The 19,712-nt window shown below is 35.2% G+C and overlaps 1 protein-coding gene across 1 annotated transcript in view; it reads right to left on the reverse strand.

Annotated features, from left to right (window-relative positions):
• Positions 1-19,712, reverse strand: part of CSMD3 (CUB and Sushi multiple domains 3) — a gene marked incomplete at its 5' end in the record, with an annotated part of 553,604 nt that overhangs the window by 362,293 nt on the left and 171,599 nt on the right. The window contains one exon of the mRNA XM_081116493.1: positions 2,089-2,400. Within this exon, the coding sequence (XP_080972619.1) occupies positions 2,089-2,400 (312 nt within the window). The remainder of the gene's footprint in view (positions 1-2,088; positions 2,401-19,712) is intronic.

Consider the following 19,712-nt stretch of genomic DNA (forward strand, 5'->3'; position numbering starts at 1 on the left):
GGGTTAACGGGAATGTTCTTGCCTTTAACAGGGATAAAAAACACTGGTCTTTTTATAAATGTGAAAAAAGAAGTAGTTATCTTTAATTCTGAAATACGTAGATATTTGATTATATTGAAGTATAACTTTGTCTTTAAGTAATTGAGGTGAATGCTCTGGCTAAAAAAATTGTAAATATTTATTCATTAGTTTAGCAAACATTACTTAAATATGACTATGGGTCCGGAGCTGTTCTAGGCACTGGGAATGCAGCTTACCTCACAGAACTTAAGATTTACAAGACAAGTCTTGGGCTGCTGATTACAAAAGCAAGGAAAGTCCAGGATACAAGGGGAGTCATAACAGGAAAACCTAAGCTTCATGGAGGTAACAATTTAAGCTAAAATTGGAAAAGAAATGAGAACGATTTGGTGGCAAGAAAGAAGGAATGAATGGCTTATGAGAGTAACACGCAGAAAATAACTCGGGGTGTTTAACAAACTGAAAAAAAATCTGTTTCGTCAAAAAAAGAGTGACTAAGAGTCGCATGAGATAGCTTTGGAGATATGGACAAAACCCAGGCCGTGGAGGCTCCTGCGGGTTGTCACCGAGTCTTGATTTCATTCCTAAGGTCAGGTTGTTGGGGAACCACTGGAAGCATTCAAGCAGTGGAGCGATGCGATTAAACTCTCTTTTTAAAAGGTAATTCTGACTGCACTGCGGAGAATATAATAGAGGAAAAAGGATTTTTTTCTCTCTAAAGTATCTAGAATTAAGCAATTAGTTTTGTATTATGTTTACTGATTATTTAAAATGTCACTTAAATGACTCCCTGCCTGCATCCCCTGTAACTTCTTTAGTGCTCTACTCAGCCATGAGCTTCAGGAACCTTCCTTGTTTCACAGAGGTGGGTTTCTCTATGGCGCCCACTTTATCGGTCTCTAGAGGAAGGGGTCATGGATTATTTATCTTTATTTCCCATAGATCAGAGCATGGTACTCAGGAGGAATTTCCGGTATGCTGGTTAAGTTGACATTATCTTTAAAAAGAACACTGACTTCAGCCAATTCCAATTTAGAAATTTGGCTCTAGTGTGTGGTAAGTATGGAATGGTTTCTTATTGCTTATTGCGTGCTCTGTATAAACCATGCCTGACCACACTACATAAACCCTGGCCATTTTAGAGGATACATGATAATGAATGAAAACAGAGTTGGAGTAGATATTTTGTATTTGAAATATGTTCAATTAATTAATATTTCCAATGATGCATATATTGATATAAATGAAATCCATTTATTTTTTGACACTACATTGATTTTTTCCTTAACTGTTAAATTAAACTTGCCACCAAAAAACAGAAAACTATGCTTGCTATGCTCCCTAATTTTGTGAAAGGTAGGAGAACTAATATCAATTCACTAGAAAATTATCAATATATGATTTGGCTTCGTGGTAATTTTCTCTAAAAATTAAATTAGGAAGGGATATTTAAATTTGGAGCCACAATCTCAATGAATCCCCGTTACCTTTTCAAAATGAGAATCTGTTCTCAGGACGGTCATATGGGTCAGGCAATAGGTAATTAGAAACAGAAGAGTAAGCTATGCAAAACAATCACCAGACATAATGTCTCCATTTTTTCCCAATCAAATTATCTACGTCTTCAATCATCAATTAGCATTTATTTGTATAGATAAAAATCTCATGCAAATGCTGAAAATCACTATATAGGGTAAGTCATCAATGTGTAAATATGTGCACTTTAATAGAAACTGGCTATTTTAATTTCATGTTATCTCACCATCATAAGTGGTATGTAATATGCAATAGATATCAATTGAGAATTTTTACTACTCTTTTCTCTCTGCTTTACCCCCACCCCCTTTAACATTTCCATTGCATTTGGACTTGTTTTTTTTATTTTACTTTCTGTGCCTTCAAGTTATTCAGGTTTTGGCAGTACTATCTATAATTTTCAGCTACTCCTTAGATCTCTTTCCTGAGCTTCCTACATCCTGGCTTTCAGTTCATTCTCTAATTAGAATCATTACCAAAATAAACTTTGGCTGTTAACTAAATGGGCACAAGTAAAATAACATCCAATACCTCTATGAGTAACAACTGCAAGCTCTTTAGTTCTTTCTATCTGTTCAGCATTTCTTGGTCTTCTGCTTGTACTCTGTGTATCTGCTTGATGAGGAGAGAGCCCGTCCTTGGACGTGTTGGGGTCCAGACCTGCATTTCTGAGATTCGTAACTTGCACTCGCTGTTCCTCGGAAAGTCTATGGATGGTGACAGCTGTAACACTGGATACAGTAACATCTGCAGATGTGCTAGCAACAGCAATAGCACCAGTGGCAGTCCTGTTATGCTCCTCTAACTCACCAGTGGAGGTAGTGTGGGTCAATGTAGAAGAACCTGTGGGACACAGTAGCACTAGATGCTAACTTTTTCTTTTAAATTTTATTTCTTTTTCTGATAAGTTTAAAAAATTATATTCCCTTCTATTACCTTAAGGATAATCAACATTAAGAGGCAAAACACGCACACACCACAAAAATGTGAAGCAACCAGATCAGATGGTCGGTTTGCATCAATCAAACTATGAATAGATAGTACACATAAATAAACCACATTTTAACTGTAACACATTGTGGGGGGCAAGGTGAAACAGTAAACCCTTTATGGGGTCCTGAATTTATCTTCTTTGTTATTTATCTACAGATGAATTTTAACAACAAATGCCAAGCAAGTGACAAGTTTTGACAGAATGGGTAACTATAACCACACTTTTCTCAAAAGGATGCTTTTAATAGTCTGCGCCATCTCTCTTCATAATTTCTGGGAAAAATATCAAAATAATCTATTTTAAGACGAGCAAATGAAGAGGAATTTAAAATCAAAGTAAAAATAAAAACAAAATGGTTTTAAAAAATTAAACTCTGAAATAACTGTGCTATGTAAATATCTATCTTTGCCTCATTTGCCAGAAAGCAGCCAACATGATAAAATATTCAATGCCATGAGCTATATATACCTTAGAATTCAGTGAGTTGTTTTTGGAATTTGGGCAATATTTTTCTCTACTTACTTACTTACCTAATTTATATTTATTTATTATTTATTTTTGAAATCCTCACCCAAGGACATTTTCTCCATTGCTTTTCACAGAGAGTGGAAGGAACAGAGAAAGGAAGAGAAACGTCGATGTGAGAGAGACACATCGATTGAGTGCCTCCTGCACATGCTCTGACCGGGGCTGGGGATCAGCCTGCAACTAAGGTGCATGCCCTCGGCAGGAATTGAACCTGGGACCCTTCAGCCTGCAGGGCGACACTCTAACCACTGAGCCAAACTGGGCAGGGCTATTTTTCTCTATTTTGAAGTAAAATTTGAGATCAACCAATGTTCAACTAATTAATATTAAACAAATCATTTTATTTAGAAATGATTGAAAATTAACTATATTACCTTGGAATATTTATTATTAAAAAACTAGTTTTAAAAATGGTTGATAATTTCCAAATATCTCATTAGCATTTAATGATATATACCTTTCCTCATTTTAACTTTATTATTAACATTTCACTAAAATCTAAAAATATGTTTTAAAGATGCCAAATCAAAGTTTCTCTCTGTTCACTTAAACTTTTTATAAGATTGTCCTTGGTAGCAAATAATGCTTACATAATAAAAAGTTAAAAATAATAAAAAATAGTATAAAGAAGGAAACCATTTAACTATAACCATGTTGACATATATAATCTAAGCGTATAAAAAGTGCTGATATTTGTGTTCTGTCTTAAACCTCAGTGTTCCCGTCTTCAACAAACAGGTAAACTGAATAGATATGACACTGTCGCTGAGGTCATTACAACTGGGCCCAAACGATCTCTCATACTTAGATCAATAAATCTGTGGTAATTCTCAGGAGTGTGTCCAGATTGCTTGCATAACTAATCCTCAAGAGCTACAGACCAAGCCCAAGCCCACTTTCTTGAAGATCCCAGGTGATAAATACAGTTCCTGACCAAAGCTGAGAGTCAGAACTGAACTTCAGCAGTATTTAGACCTAGAACTTGCAAGCCATCCCAATCTTAAAATACTTGTGCACAGAGCTCTCCTGGCCAACGAGGGTGGAGAGTCAGCACTGCTTTCTCAACCTGAGGGCACAACAGGGAGTAATGTTGGAATAAGACATTGACTACCCCCTCTCTATAATAACCACATTCCAACCAGATACATACTTCAACCAGATATTTTACTAACTAGTTCTTACGCTTTACTTGCACTTTGTGTTCATATCCCTTCCTCCCCACGCTAGAGGGAAGGCAGCTCCCTGAAGGCTGACTTTCTGTGGAGCCTATTCGTGGCCGAATCACCAGCATCGAGTACACTGCCTGGTACGTAACAGGTGTTCAAGAAATATTTCTCAAAAGAAATAATTAATGAATTGATTTAATGATAATGTTACAATAATATTAACAGTAATGAAGAGGGTAAATTTCCAAATAAAATGTGATTATACTTTTTAACATGATCACGTAGTATTGCAAACAATATAATGAATCAAGGATAATTCCCAGAATAGGAAAAATGAATAATTTTGTTTTTAATTTTCAAAAACATCAATTTGAAAAAGTGTGGAATCTGTAGATAAGTAATAAGAGTTACTTTAAGATTTTTGTCATCATTCCCAAAACAGTGTTAGTGTAAAATAGGTTTACTTAGAATGTTGAAATTTCTAGAATGAAAAGTAGTTATAGTTTATATGGTCAGGAGGTATAAGTGCATTTAATTTAAGTTATATATGTTTGATATACAGAGTGGAACTATAAAGAAATAACACTGATTTCCTTTACAAGGAAATAAAATCATCCTCTATAATATAGTTATATCATATATGATATAATCATTTAATTTAAAATGCAGACCATTTTAGAATACTGATTTTGGTACCACTTTAAATTGAAAGTATGTGAGAACAGATTTTTAAATTGTCAAAATGTACCATTTAACAATTTTAAAACACTCAACAGTTTTGCATATATAATTGTTTTATAATTATCAGTGTTGTAAAAAGCCTTAGTATTAAGTATAACAACAATCCAATGTTAAATATGTAATATATCTAACTGAAAATTTTAAAAATATATTTTACTTTGCTTAAAATTTTTTAAGGTTGCTACACAGTTATGTAAACATTACCTTTAATAACACAGTATTAAATGCATATGTTATAAGATATACAACAAAAAATTTTTAAAAAATAAAGTACACTCAGAAAATCCATTCCTTCACTTGAAATCAAATCATGTACACAAGATGTAGTCTATCGCAATTACATTATCCTGTCATTAAATTGCTTAATATATATATATGAAATTGGATGTTTACAATATAAACACATATCTAAAAATACTTTTATTAATACCCTTAACAAAACATTTCTCAATATAACAAAAATAAATGAAATGGTTTACATATATAAGCATGCTTCTAGAAATCATAACTACATGTCATCTTTGGAATTATGATAATGGAAAATGACATATGTTACACATGTAAACTGGCAAATTTGTTTAATAGTAATACTATATTAAATTTAGATTTCATTATGAATAAAATTATGTGTTTGAAGGCTATTTTATTCAGCAATATATGTGCAAGAGACTAACCATAACTCATGAAAATCCATTTATAGTGTATCATTTAGAAAGTGTACCAAATACTCATATCATAATTGATTTTGAATTTCTTTTTGATTAAATTTTTAGTATTATAGATTTTTAATATTTTTAAAATATGCTACTTTGCTTTATAATTATTCTCTAACTCATCACAGAAGTAAAGAACAGAATATGTTGCTGGGGATATAAGTGGTTGGCCCAATATATATATTATATATGTTATATATATATATATATTTATATATATATAAACTATATAAGTACAGTTAAAGATAATTACATATTCAAAGTAGTAGCTTTTAGATATTTATGTTTGGCATGTTATTTTATATTTTCCATCCATTTTAGTATTTCAAACAAAACATTTAAATGAAAGTTTAATTAACAAAATAATTCTAAGTGAATAACTTTGTAGCATTATATTTAATGAAGAGAAATGCAAAACATTAAACATGAAGCATGCAAAAGAAAAAATATACAAAATAATATAAAAATAAAATCTAAATAAGACTAATGCAACAATTCTATTTGAGCCATAATTTTAATATCCTATAAACTTTAGCACATGTAATTTAATTTGTATGTTGCATTTATTATTTTATTTAATATTACTTACAGAAATATGTCAATAAGTAAGGTCTCTTGAAAACTGATTGAAATATGAGGGAGTAAGTAAGACAAAGCCACTGCTTTGTTACATGTTACAAGTTTGGGGAAGCATATTGTAGTTGGGAAAATAAGTATTTTACATTTTAAACATTAATAACTCCAATATCCCAAAATCTGTATAGCTCAGTATTTAATTGTATAAACTGGTGAAAGTGTATGCAGTATGAATATTCAATTTAGGAAGAGATGGGTAAACTGAAATGAAAAGTAGTCCTTAAAGTATAAAATATAAATGATCTACCTTTGATTAGTTGTTAACTAATAGAAAATTCTCTAGCCAGGAGAATTTTAAGTGAACAAATCCTGAAAAAATTGGTTTGCAATTTAGTTTTAAATCGTAGGTCTGCATTGATTTTATAAAGTTTTGATTTTAAACTAAAATGCTGAATTGATGTTGAAGCTACCTATGATTATAATCTTAAAATATCTAATTAAATGTGTATAAGATACCCAATTAAACTATGACATAGCAATGCAAAAATACTTACACCTGCATACAGATTTCTGAGATGTAAAAATGTGAAAAATAGTTCATCTTTGTAGAGTAACAAAACAAAATCGGTAACACAAGTAAGAGATTTTCTATGAAAATTATTTAATTAAATAAATTAGGTATGTACTAATTTAAAAATAGAACCAAGAGATAAATATAAATTGTCTTTCTGAATTAATTGAGGTATCAATATATATTTTAGTTTCTGTTTATGCTACATATTTCTAATTAAATTTCTAAGCATTAATAGGAAAGCCAATATTAAGTTTTGCAAATAGATTTGTTATTGTTTATCAAGTACAAGTGATCTTACTGATTTAATATAAAAAGTGAAAGAATAAATATTTGCAATCAATCTAAGCTGAAACATGATAGCAAGATTTAATGATGCATTTACTAAATCCACACTTACTAAGAGTAAATAAGTGATTATAAAAATTACTCAACAAAATATGCACTAATGTCAAGTTGTTTGTATTCAACATAAAACCTCATATTCTGAATTTTGAAATTTTGATAAGCCCACATGCCAAACAATCATAAATACCTTTATCTAAGTAAAATATAAAAAACAAAAGTTTTAAGAAGCATGTGGAGAGTACTGTCTTAGTCAACTATGACAAAACTATATATATATACACATATCAACCATATCATGTCATATATATGATATATGCAGCAACTACATGTTATATATGCTATATATAACATATATACTATATGTTGTAAATGTATGAATGTTATATTAATTATCATCACCATTTTGTCATAAAAATGTGAGAGAACAGACATCTCATTTCTTAGGATAAGAGCATAATAGGGGAAATTTATTTTATTTTATTGTTATTTTTTAACCCTCACCCAAGGATATGAATTGTTGATTTGGGAGAGATGAGAGAGAAGGGGGGAGAGAGAGAGAGAGAGAGAGAGAGAGATCAAAGTGAAAGAGAAACATCAATTGGTTGCCTCCCGTATGCACCCCAACCAGGGATGGAACCTGCCACCTGGGTGTGTGGCCTGACGGGTTATCGAACCTGCCACCTTTCAGTGTACAGGACAAGGCTCCGAACAACTGAGCCACATCAGCTATGGCAAGGAAAATCACTTTAAGTAGAGGACTGTCGGAGCCTTGAGGATATTCTCTCTCTCATGAAGGATCATGTCTTGCTTTACCTCACTGATTGAAATGAACTTGCAGAATCAAGCTTCAGCATCCCATCCCTCTTTCTCATACAGTCTGGAAGTCTTGGCTATGTGTAGTGGTGGGCCCTAGGTGTCATTTCTTAATGTGCCCAGCCACAGACACACGCACTGCTCACAGAAATAACTATCCACAAAATAGAAACAGAAGTTTGATGCTATGTTTCATGTTATTCTGTAACTGAGCATAATGTTCTTCCATAAAGTCACAATACTGACAATAGACGTTGAGATCTAGGTTTTGGAAGAGGTTCCTGGCATCCTTGTCACATTTCATAAGAAAAAGAGAAAGGGGCAGAAAGCCCCTCCACACCTTTCTAATGCCATCCCCCAGAATCCTGCATTTTTAGACCGTTTTGGGGTGTTTTTTTTGCAACAGCTCTTATCTCTTAGCTTAAGAAGTGTCTGGATTTCCCCTAATCCAACAAAACAGGTTCGCACACACTTGATTGATTTCCTTCCACGCACAGTCTTGTGGAACTGCTGCCAGTTTTCATGGAATATTTAAAGGCATTATTTTTTTAAAGGGTATTACATATTTTTATCCCAAAGTGTTGTATCAGGAGCTCCTTTACTTTCAGAGCTTGCTGTCTCCAATAATCAATATGTGTTAATAATTTTTTTGAGAGTAAAGATCATGTATTATATATGTGTATCCCTACTTCCCCTTGAATGTTTCATAAATATATGAGGGAGCAATGGATATGGCTAAACATACTTCTCTCTCATTTGTCAAAAATACATTTTATTTTATGTTTAATTAACATTTAGTGTTAAACGTGTTTTTAAGGATATAACCGTAAGAAACTGAACCTGTCTTGATGTGTTGGAACAATATAAAATCATGTAATTATAATATAATTGCAATTTATATTTCAGGTGGTCAAATAAAAGTAAAGAAAAAAAAGAGCAAAAAACATCCAAGAACACAGAAGCAACTCCATTTGTGTTTTCTCAAATGAGAGTAGCATTTCCCTTTTCCTCCATTTCCAGCAACTTCTTCCCCTGCAAAACACTTTATAATGACAATATTTCATACGGTGGAGGAGAGAATAGAAAGAAGGGGAAAGGACTGGAGGGGTTGCCCTTTACCAGTCATCATGGAAAGGACAGCCAAGGCAAAGCTTCCTCCGAGCCCAGCGGACCCTGTCCCTGAGCCTGCTCACCTCGACCATCTGACTGTGTCCAGGTTCTCCTCTATTTAATTCTATAATAACCTTCTAGTTGGGGGAGGCAGAGGATTCATCGTTTTTCATTAGTTGTAAATGTCCCTCATTTTTATGCTTAAGTTATAAAATGTACAGAACACTGGAGTAATATATGTGATATGATTTAAAGGGAACCAAGGGGCTATCCTCTGTGAACAAAGATGCTACTAAAAAAAAATAAGATGCTCTCTTAGGTATTGCCCTTCAAAATTGTTCCCTTACAATCAGAGAAATACCCTAACACCTTTCTGGTTGAGAGAACTACCTCCTACAGCAGTTGCCTAACTATTTAATTTGAATTAGTTTATTTTAAAGAAATAACAGAGACAGTTTGAGAAATCTATGTTTTGGGCAGAAGTGTGAAGCTTGCAGTACAGTCGCTGAAGTAAGATCACTGTTGAGGCATTTACCATGATCTCATGGGATTGTGACATGGCTGGAAACGGGTTCACTATGAACAGGCGGGTTATAAGGGAGGTGTGGGCAGGCTGGAAGGGCTGACATTCCAGAGAAAAGACAATTATATAGTTGACTGTGGAAAGGCTGCGGAGCAACTGGTGAGTGACTGCATAATTAGACTGAAGTAGAGCAACCTAAGAAGAAACTGAAGCCAAAAAGGTCTTAGTTTTCTGCACCATACACTCCTTGAAATACTTTTTATTCTATACACGGTAATAATCTCCATCCACTCATCCTCCCTTGCAAGTAAACCGTCATGAATTTAAATATTCAGAGCCACGTGCTATGTTCAATCAAGAATACACATAGCCCTTCAGCTCTGCTTCAAAATGGAGAAAGACTTTCTAGTAGAGGAGGTATTGGATTTGAGCTTAAAGGATTCGGTGCATAAAGAATAAAAAGAATATCCTAGTCAGAGGTAACAGTTTAGAAAAAAGGAGTAGCAGGAGAAAAGGCAAGACATGCTCAAGCCACTGCAAATTACTTGGTTCACAGGAATTAAAAGAGCCATAGCAGATTAGGTGGGCAGGGACCGAAACTTTAGAAGTCAAAAAATTTCAGCTTCCTTTGGAAACATGAGGAATCACTGACAGATATTAAGTAGGAGATTGATATGACAAGATTGTTATTTTAGAGAGACTGTAACTGCTGCAATATGGAGAAGATATTAGAGCTACATGAACTAAAGGCAGGGCAAACACTTAGGTAACTCAACTACATGACTATGAGCACCTTGAAATAAGGCTGCTAGATTTAGCAAATAAAAATACAGGGCACTCAGTTAATTTGAATGTCAGATAAACAATACTTTTTTCTATAAGTATGTCCTACGTAATACTTGGGACACATTTATAATAAAAAATTGTCCGTTGTTTATCTGAAATTCAAATTCAACTAGGAATTCTCGCTATTATCTGGAAGCCCTGCTTTGAAAGTAATTCAGACTTACAAACTCTGAACCTTTTTTTCCTACCAAGCAAGTAAAAAGTATAAACAAACACCGATCCTTCTAATTTAAGTGTTCTTTGATTGATCCTGTGAAAACTCATGGAATGACAGAGAGTAGGTATGATGACATCACAGGAACATCTAGACCAAATTCATGCAAGTTTTTTTGTTTGTTTTTGCTGTGTGTGTTTTGTTTTGTTTTTTGTAACGAGAAAAATAAAAAGAAGACACATTGAGTATGTGAAGGCCTTTTATACCATCTGCATTTAACTCCCTTTTAGGCCTCGTTTGTTTTTTCAATAATTTCCTTTCGGCTTGACAGGAGGCCTCTGTGTTCTGTTTCCTCCTTTAACTATTACAGTTTTTCCTCTCATGAAACAGTTCTTAGTAAGCGAATTTCACTTTGAAAATTATCAACTGCTCAAGTTACATGAGTCACATTATCACCCCTGAGGCTTCCTACTATGTTGCTAAATCAGAATTTTTTTTTACTTTTTTAGCATGAATAAAGCTTCTGTAAATTTCTGCTTCTTAACTTTTACCTACAAAGACTTCTCCAATCTTCAACAAATGTCATGGGAGTAATCCTCCTTTTCAATCCAACAAAAATGCTACTGCTCACGGAGAGTAGATGCTTTACTATGAGAATGTTTGCCCCAGGAACTAATCAGTCCTCGCCAACTATTCCCCACTGATCCACAGTCCTAAGAATCACTGTCTCTAACACTTACTTGCTTAATGCAAGTTCCGTGGGAAACATTTTACACCTGATCTTCATAACATTCATATGCAGCAGACATTGCTATAATTTATACAGTCAAAGGTAAATAACTTGGTTAAAGACATTCACTGATGTATTCACTCAAGTGTTTGTTGCTTTAGGCAATTCCTTCCTTCCTTCCTTCCTTCCTTCCTTCCTTCCTTCCTTCCTTCCTTCCTTCCTTCCTTCCTCCCTCCCTCCCTCCCTCCCTCCCTCCCTCCCTCCCTTTCTTCTTTCTTTCTTGTATTCATTCAACAAGAATTTATTGCGTGCCCACTCTACGCCAGGCACTGAATGATCCAGAGGTGAGCAGTACAGACAGTATGTTTCCTAAAAAGATTATACTCAAGTGAGAGAGACAAAGAACGGGCAAGTTAGCATAATAGCTGGTTGTGAAATGCAAAGTGACATTTGAGCTAAAACCTTAATAAAATAAAAGAGTGAAACATAAAAGAATAAGACTTGATAGATCTGTCACTTTTATTCAGACTGTCATATTCCATAGCTCATATTCTTAATCTTGGTGACATCCTGCTTCCCAGGCAGTTATGAATTGGGCATTTCACTTTCTATATAACTATGTTCCACAGTCTCTTGTGCTATGAAGTAATATATATTTTCATTTAATATAATATATGTTGAGAGTAAAATTTAAATATTTGAATTTCATATTTCAGGAATAAAAATTAAATAGCAAAAGCATCACTATATTTTTATTCAATGAATATACACACACACACACATACACACACACACACCCACACACACACACACATATCCTACTGTTTGCTAGCCACTGTTGCATGCTAGGACACGAGTGAGAGAGGTAATGTGAGCAGAAAAACAAACAAACAAAAAATAAATAAAATATCATTGCAATATGTTGGTGTGTTAGATTAGACATGGTCACAAATTCTTTGCAACTCTCTCCATCAAGAGGTAGTCTGTTTCCCCACCCCTAGATCTGGGCTGTCCTGTGACTTGCTATGACCAAGAGTACAATACAGTGATATCATCTGAGTTCTTGAACCTCAGTTGCAAGAAACCCTATAGCTTTCAACTTTGCTGTGGAATGTTTCCCTGAGGCTGCCAGAAGCAAGTATGCCCAGCCTACCAGAAGATGAGAGGCACAAGGAGGAGAAATGCAGTGCCCCAGCTGACAGCACTATGTGTGAGGCCATATCGGGCCCTGAAGGTCAGTCAACACTCCAGCTTAATGTAGCCACACATGAGCAGCCTGCCAAGGAACAGAACTGTGAAAAATAATACCTATTGCTGTTTTAAGCCTCTAAGTCTTGGGGTGGCTTTTGCAGGCCATGAATAATTGGCACAATGAGTGAAATACAGAGTTTTTTAGGAACATTATAATAGAAGCATGAATCTAGTACTGGTGGTAACTTAATAAAGAGAATGTTTCTCAGGAAATGTTTTAGATTGAAACCAGAGAGATGCATCTGGATTGCCAAGGTGAAGAGAAAGGAAAGAGCTGATCCAGACAGTGCATGCTCTATGCATGAAGGCCATGAGGAAAGACACATTTTGTTAGGTTCCAGGAATTAAAGACCATTTAATATGGGTAAAGCATAGTCTGCAAGCAGGAGATCACAAGAATTTAAGCTGAAAATATAGGTAGAGTGCATATCATGAGAATTTAATACAGCAGATATGGTACAAGGCATGAAAAGATACTTGGACCTTGTCATGAAGCAACAGAAACAGTCCCTCAATTCCACTCACTTTATTAGCACCATATTTCTCTCATTCCTGTCCTGAATCAAACATGTTTCTTAAAAACAGTAGTAGCATGATAGGATAAATTCTCTTTCCACAGATGTAAAACATAAAAACTACTCTGGAAATTAAACTTTTCCTAAGTATGGTTACCTGGAGTCATCTCTAAAGCAAAATTGAAAATTATAAGATGTTTGACTTTAACCCACATGTCTGACATGTCTGAATTTATTTCTCTGATTGTCATTTTTCTATTTTCCAAAGCCACACCAATGAAGACCTAATTTATCAGTTTTTTCAAAGGTAGATAGAATTATTTGTTGAATTAAAAATATATTTCACAACAAGGTCAATGGTGGTCTTTTGGAACTCATGTTGTGAATTTCCAGTCACTAACTAGAAGGTGAAATGGATGTCAGGGGTTCTCAGAGCCCTCAGACATGTCACATGATCACCAACAGAGTCTATCTGCAAAAATGGTCAGCTCCAGTGCATCTTTAACTGTGATTAAATTTCAAAATGTGTTCTCAAAATTGCATTTTCCTTTCAGAAAAAATAATTTCTGCTATAAAATGTCACAGAATCTGTGCAGTTCCGCCATTCTGCACAGGGAGCAGAATACTTTCATATACAGGTGAATAACTTCTAAAATTTAATTAAGATGAAACTGCATATGGTATGCCTTGAAATAAACTGGAATAAAAAAATAATATGCCAGCCAGTCAATAACATAAACAGGTTTGCATTGTAAAAAGGAGAGGATGATATACAGAAAATATTATTCTGTAGTCCTAAAATCGTATACATCAATTATATATAGTGTATTTTCTTGAGTTAGCTCATTTAAATGATCCATTGTAATTAAAGATTATTTTGAATGTGACTACATTTATAATGCAAAATATAATTATTTAGAATAAATTCTTAGCACCACTTCATACATTAGCTGTACATAATGTGAGGAAAAACAGTGGTTTGAAATTAATTCTGGGCTCAATGGTGGCTATGCTGAAATGCTGAAGCTAGGAATAAAATTGTGGGTGATTAGTTTCCTCATTTATCATGTGAAGAGTATAGATGGAGTTAGTGGTTCTCAAATGTTCCATCTTGAAGTGCTACTTTTATTACCTTTCTTTAAGAAATTATTTTTCTGGAAAAAACTTTTATCTTACAAATAAACGAATTCACTTTCACAGCAAGAAATGTATGTTCATCTACAAATACCAGTCACGGCATCTGCTAATCAGTACTTCTAATCACCATGAGGTAACCAATCTACCACTGGGTTAATTTAATTATAGTGCTAATCAAAGAAAATTGATATTTTAGTTAGCATGTGAGACTTTATAATGGGAACATTTTACTTATGCTTTTTGAAATAAAGAAAATAATATACCATTATTATTCTTTCAGGTAATTCCCCAAAGCATTACTGGGCTACAAGTTGTTTAAGGTCCATTCCAGCTCTACAAATCCATGAGAATAGAAAATTTAATTTCAATAATATTTTTATTTTAATATGTGGTCTGCTGCCTTGTCTTCCCCAAGAACCCCTTGCTCTCCCTTTGCCACTCCATCTCTCTCTTTCTTTTTTTTCTTCCCTATAAACTGTATTAGGAATATAATACACTCCAGGCATTACATGTGGCTAACTGATTAAAGGAAGAAAGGAGATACCAAGAAAGTAAGCATGGTGTTTTCAGGAATGTTAGTACTATTTTTCTTTAATCCTAACCCCAGGACATGTTTAGAGAGAGGGAGGGAGAGAGAGAGAAAAACACTGATGTGAGAGAAGATCATCTATCTCTTGCCTTCCACTCTGACTGGGATCAAACCCACAACCCAGGTATGTGCCCTGATTGGGAACTGAACTGGCAGCCTTTTGGTGCACAGGACAAAACTCAAACAGGTGGGCCACTCGAGCTGGGCTGGAATGTGTGTACTATAAAAGCACAGACACGGGAGGTAGTGAGTGCCAATGCCTAGGTTGTTGAGGGTCGCCTAATTCTTATCGGCTTATCCTGAGAAGGAAATGATTGTGCTTCCACCTGAATGGTGAAAAAAAAGCCTGGCATGGGAAGACTTGAGAGCCTAATTTTCTACTCAGAGAGAACAACAAATACAATGAGCCTAAGGCAGAAAAAAAAATGGTTATGTCTAAGAAGGCAGCGAGATAATGCTACATATTAAGAAATTAGGAACTTATGTGCCAGTGTAAGAAATTTGGACTTTTTTTTCTAATTTATTCTAAGTAAGCAATGGAGAGTGAAGAGCTAATTTAAATTTAAACAAATCTCTTTGCTGTAAGTGGGTAACACGTCTAGGCACACGTGTGGGCATGCCTGTGCATGTGTACATGGGCATGTATGCAGGGAGCTGGTGATGGTCCTAGCTCGCTGCTCTGACAAGAAGTATGTGACACAGAAGCAGTGGAAGAAAGTGGGGCTGATTTCCTGGCCCTTTCCCGCACTAGAGCATCCCACAGATGAAAAAGTTTGAGAATAGCTATTGCAGAGCTTCTGCCGCAGGATGTACATTTGCAAAGAGCGAAAAGATCAATAGATCAGACCAGAGCCCCCGTGTTAAGAGCCGCGAGCAGATTCCTGCAGAATGAGGAGCTGCCTGGGATGATGCGGAGCACACAGTGAGGACCGAGGTTTACAAAATATCCAAATTGCTCATTAAAACCGACGCTTCCAATGAATAACAAGTGGAAGTGATGGGGATGCTGAAAGCCGAGGAGCACAGTCCCTGAAACAGGAGCTGTGAGCAGCAGGGAGACGCCAGTAACAGGCACAAATGTGACTGTGAATAATGCTCTCGCACGACCCTTAGAGCCAGTAATACATGCTGGGGAACTGCATCCATGATATTCAGAACGTTTTCATCTCTGGAGTTTGTGGGAACAGGAAGGATGACCAGGCTAAAACAGGACATTAAAAAAAGATTGGGCATTCTACAGAATGACATGAGATGTGTTAATTCTTGATTCATTTAACAAATATTTATTGAGTGCCTACCATGTGCTAGGCACTATTATACTGAGGATCTTCTTTTCCAGGAACTTATGTTTTTAAAGGGAAATAGAACAATAAACTAATGAATTATCAAAGAATGGAGACATTCACCAGTGAATTGAAGAAATTTTTTAAAGTGGCATAATGGAGTGACTGGTGCCTGGTCAATGAAGGTCTCTTTGAGAAGAGGCCATTTATACCATGACCCAAAAGGCAAGAAGGAGTTGAAATTACATGAAGGCTGGGAAAAAGAATTCCAGAAAGAAAGTCAATCTCGCTAAGATATAGGCAACCCAGGCAGGTACCCTTGACCTGGAATCAAACCTGGGACCCTTTGGTGCTCAGGCCAATATTCTTATCACTGAGCAACACCAGCTAGGGTGACCCTACATCTACATATCCATTCCTTTTTTCACATTATACTGCAGATAAGTGTAGCCCAATTCACCTCATTCATATAAGCCCTATTTACTTTGAAATTAGAATACTTTTACCAGTAACTCAGTTCATTCCTTCCCAAGCGCAATGGGATATAGGGAATATAAATGGGAAAAAGTAATGACCTTGCCAGTTACAGATAATAGAGTTAGATATCACCAGTGGTAAGCATGCACCTGGAAAAAATACATCTGTAAGAGTCCAGAAACAGATATAAGATATTTTACCAAAATTAATACATTTTTACATGCACTCATTCTATAGAAGATACCTAGATTTATAATTTCCAAGACACTCTTCTCAGTCTGAAGAGAAATATAAAGATTATAAGGCATATATTTTACCTTAAAAAAAGTTATAGGATTTATACCTACAATTGAGGGAAAAGAGACAAATCATATCTGAATTGCAATATAAGAGAAAATATGGAAGAGCTTGCATTTGAGAGATGTAGGCATCTGTGGGGTGAGGCAACTGAGGTTGAAAGAAAAGTGTGTACAAGGATGAAGAGGTATGAAAAAAGGTAGAAAATGACAATTTGTTTGAGTTTGGTGCAGATAATGGGAGAGGAATTAGTACAGAAGAAATCTATAAAAGGTAGTGTAAAATATATTAAACAGTTTAAAGTCGTTAGTTAGCATTTGGCCACCCAGAAACCATAGTGAGAGTGTGAGGGATTTGTTTGAAGGATTTTAACTTGTCATAACTTTCAGCTTTTATCTCCAATTTCTAATTCTCTCTAGTCTCACTTGGAGGTGTGATGAATATTTAATTGAAATTTACATTAGGAAATTTTAAGAAACTGAGGAGTTTAAGTATTTAAGTTATAAATAATTAAGGTGACTTAAATAATAAAAGTAACCGATATAACCATAATTTAGTTTTAATTCATAAAACATTTTATGAAATCATGAGGATGGAAGCAGAAATATTCAAATGAAAGGGAGAATCCTTGCCTGTCGTTTTCATATCCATAACATTTCTCAGACTGAAGTTTTCTATTCAGATGATTTGAACTGTAAAGTGTAATTGTAATTGTTCCATGAATTATGTTATATCTGATTAAATGGGTGTATTTGCAGCTGTTGAAATGATATAATTAAAAAGAATATTTATCTTTGAGGGACGGGGCCGTTTAGGTTGCCCTTCCATCTTCTGAAGTTCGGGATCTAATTTAATGAAGTGTATGAAGAAAAACGAGATTCTCAAAGTGTGTAATGATTGAGCAGCTCTGGGAGATATACAGGCACAGGAAGGGCAATCCTGGGTTGTCTTTTCTCACTTTGCACTTTTGTGTCTTTGGGGGAAGTCATCAAATGTCATGGATTTAAATGTTCCCTTAACGGGCTCAATCCCAGATGAAACTCCAGCTTAGAACTCTTCTTGAACTTCAGACAAAAATATCTGCCTTTTTTGTTAACATACCTATGTGATCATTTCTGTAAAAACACAAATCTACGCAAATATAACAGGCCTCAATGAGCATTTTTTTTCTTTCCACTATAAAAATTTTCTCCTTAGAGTCTTTTGTATCTTACCAAGGACATTTTAGAAATCATTCATAATTTCTTCGTTTCCCCCATATCAACTTCCAAATAACCAGTAAGCCCTGTGCATCTCAATTCAGATTCACACTAACCCTGCTTCCTTCATTCCTTCCTCACCATGCTAATCCGGGCGCCCTTCTCTCACCGGGACAGGACGACACGAGTCACTTTCCCCACCCTCATCCTTGCCCCCCACAGTACACTGTCCACACTGGCGCAGAAAAAACAATCTCCTCAAAGATTAAATCACAGTGCCCCTCTGCCCTGCTCCAAAACACGCGTGTCCCTTCCCATTGTCTGACGACATGATGCTACAGCACTGCTTCAGGTCACTCCCACTTAATTCTGCTGCTTCGGCCACAAGGGGATATTTTTGGTTCTTCCAACATGTTAAAAGCATTTTCTCCTTCAGAAACCTGGTTTACTCTGGCTGGCCCCCTCCTCGATGCCACTGCCTGGCTCTGCCCCACCTCACGCCTCTCATACTGGGCTTCTCCTTGCCTTTTACACCGTTTCACCAAGAAGATACGTATCCTGGCACCTACCTAACCTAGGTCCTACTCCCCCTATTTTATTCCCTATTCCAGCCCCTTCATTTATTTATTTATAGAAGACATTTACACTTACAATTTTTTGGTTTGTTTATTTAATGTGTGTGTGTGTGTGTATTTAATTTTATTGGACTGTTTCCTCAACTACACTGCAATAGTCATGAAGGCACAGACTTTGCACCTCTCCTTTACCATCCTAACCCTTACAAAAGTACACAGATCATCCTTGATAAATGTTTGTTGAATGAATGGAATGGAATGGAATGGAATGGAATGGAATGGAATGGAATGGAATGGAATGGATGGATGGATGGGTGGATGACTGCTATGGTTAGGTCACAGTGGAACTATGGGAATGAATTGAACGTGCCTCTTAAGGAACTTCATTAATAAGAGAGGAACCCACAAATAACTATGCGACAAATCCCTTAAGTGGCCTATAGAAGCACAACCTGTTGGGAAGAAATTTATACTATAGGAGCTGACATTTTTTTACTAGTTCTTAGTATATGAGCCAGTGTATTAATTTCCTTGTATACAATTCATTTAACACAAAAAGTCCTTTAAATAAGTAGTATTAACATCTCTATTTTACAGTTAAAGAGAAAGTTTGAGGACCCTAGAGTAGCTAAAAAATGACAACAGAATTCAAACCTAGGCCTTTTTCCAGAGGCTGCATTTATAACAATAAATCATAAAAATCTTCACCACACAAATTATTTTTATTTTTTTATAAATGTATTATTTTTTCACTTTCATTAAACTATGGTTTTCAAAAACAATTTTACTGAAAACAGAAAAACATAAACACTCACTCTTGGAAAAGGGAAAATGTGAAATTAGATATGCGAGTGCCCTATAATGAGGCAATCAGCTTGAATGTAAAGGAAAGTCTGAAATAATCACGTGGACCTCAGTATATGCGTTTGCTCAAGGATCACACTGAATTCAATTTTGCTGTGTTGATGAGAAAGCTGGAAGTCAGAATTTAGAAAGTTAAAGACTCAATTAGCTCATTA

Source organism: Miniopterus schreibersii (assembly GCF_964146895.1).
Source record: "Miniopterus schreibersii genome assembly, chromosome: 17".
Classification (NCBI taxonomy): domain Eukaryota; kingdom Metazoa; phylum Chordata; class Mammalia; order Chiroptera; family Miniopteridae; genus Miniopterus; species Miniopterus schreibersii.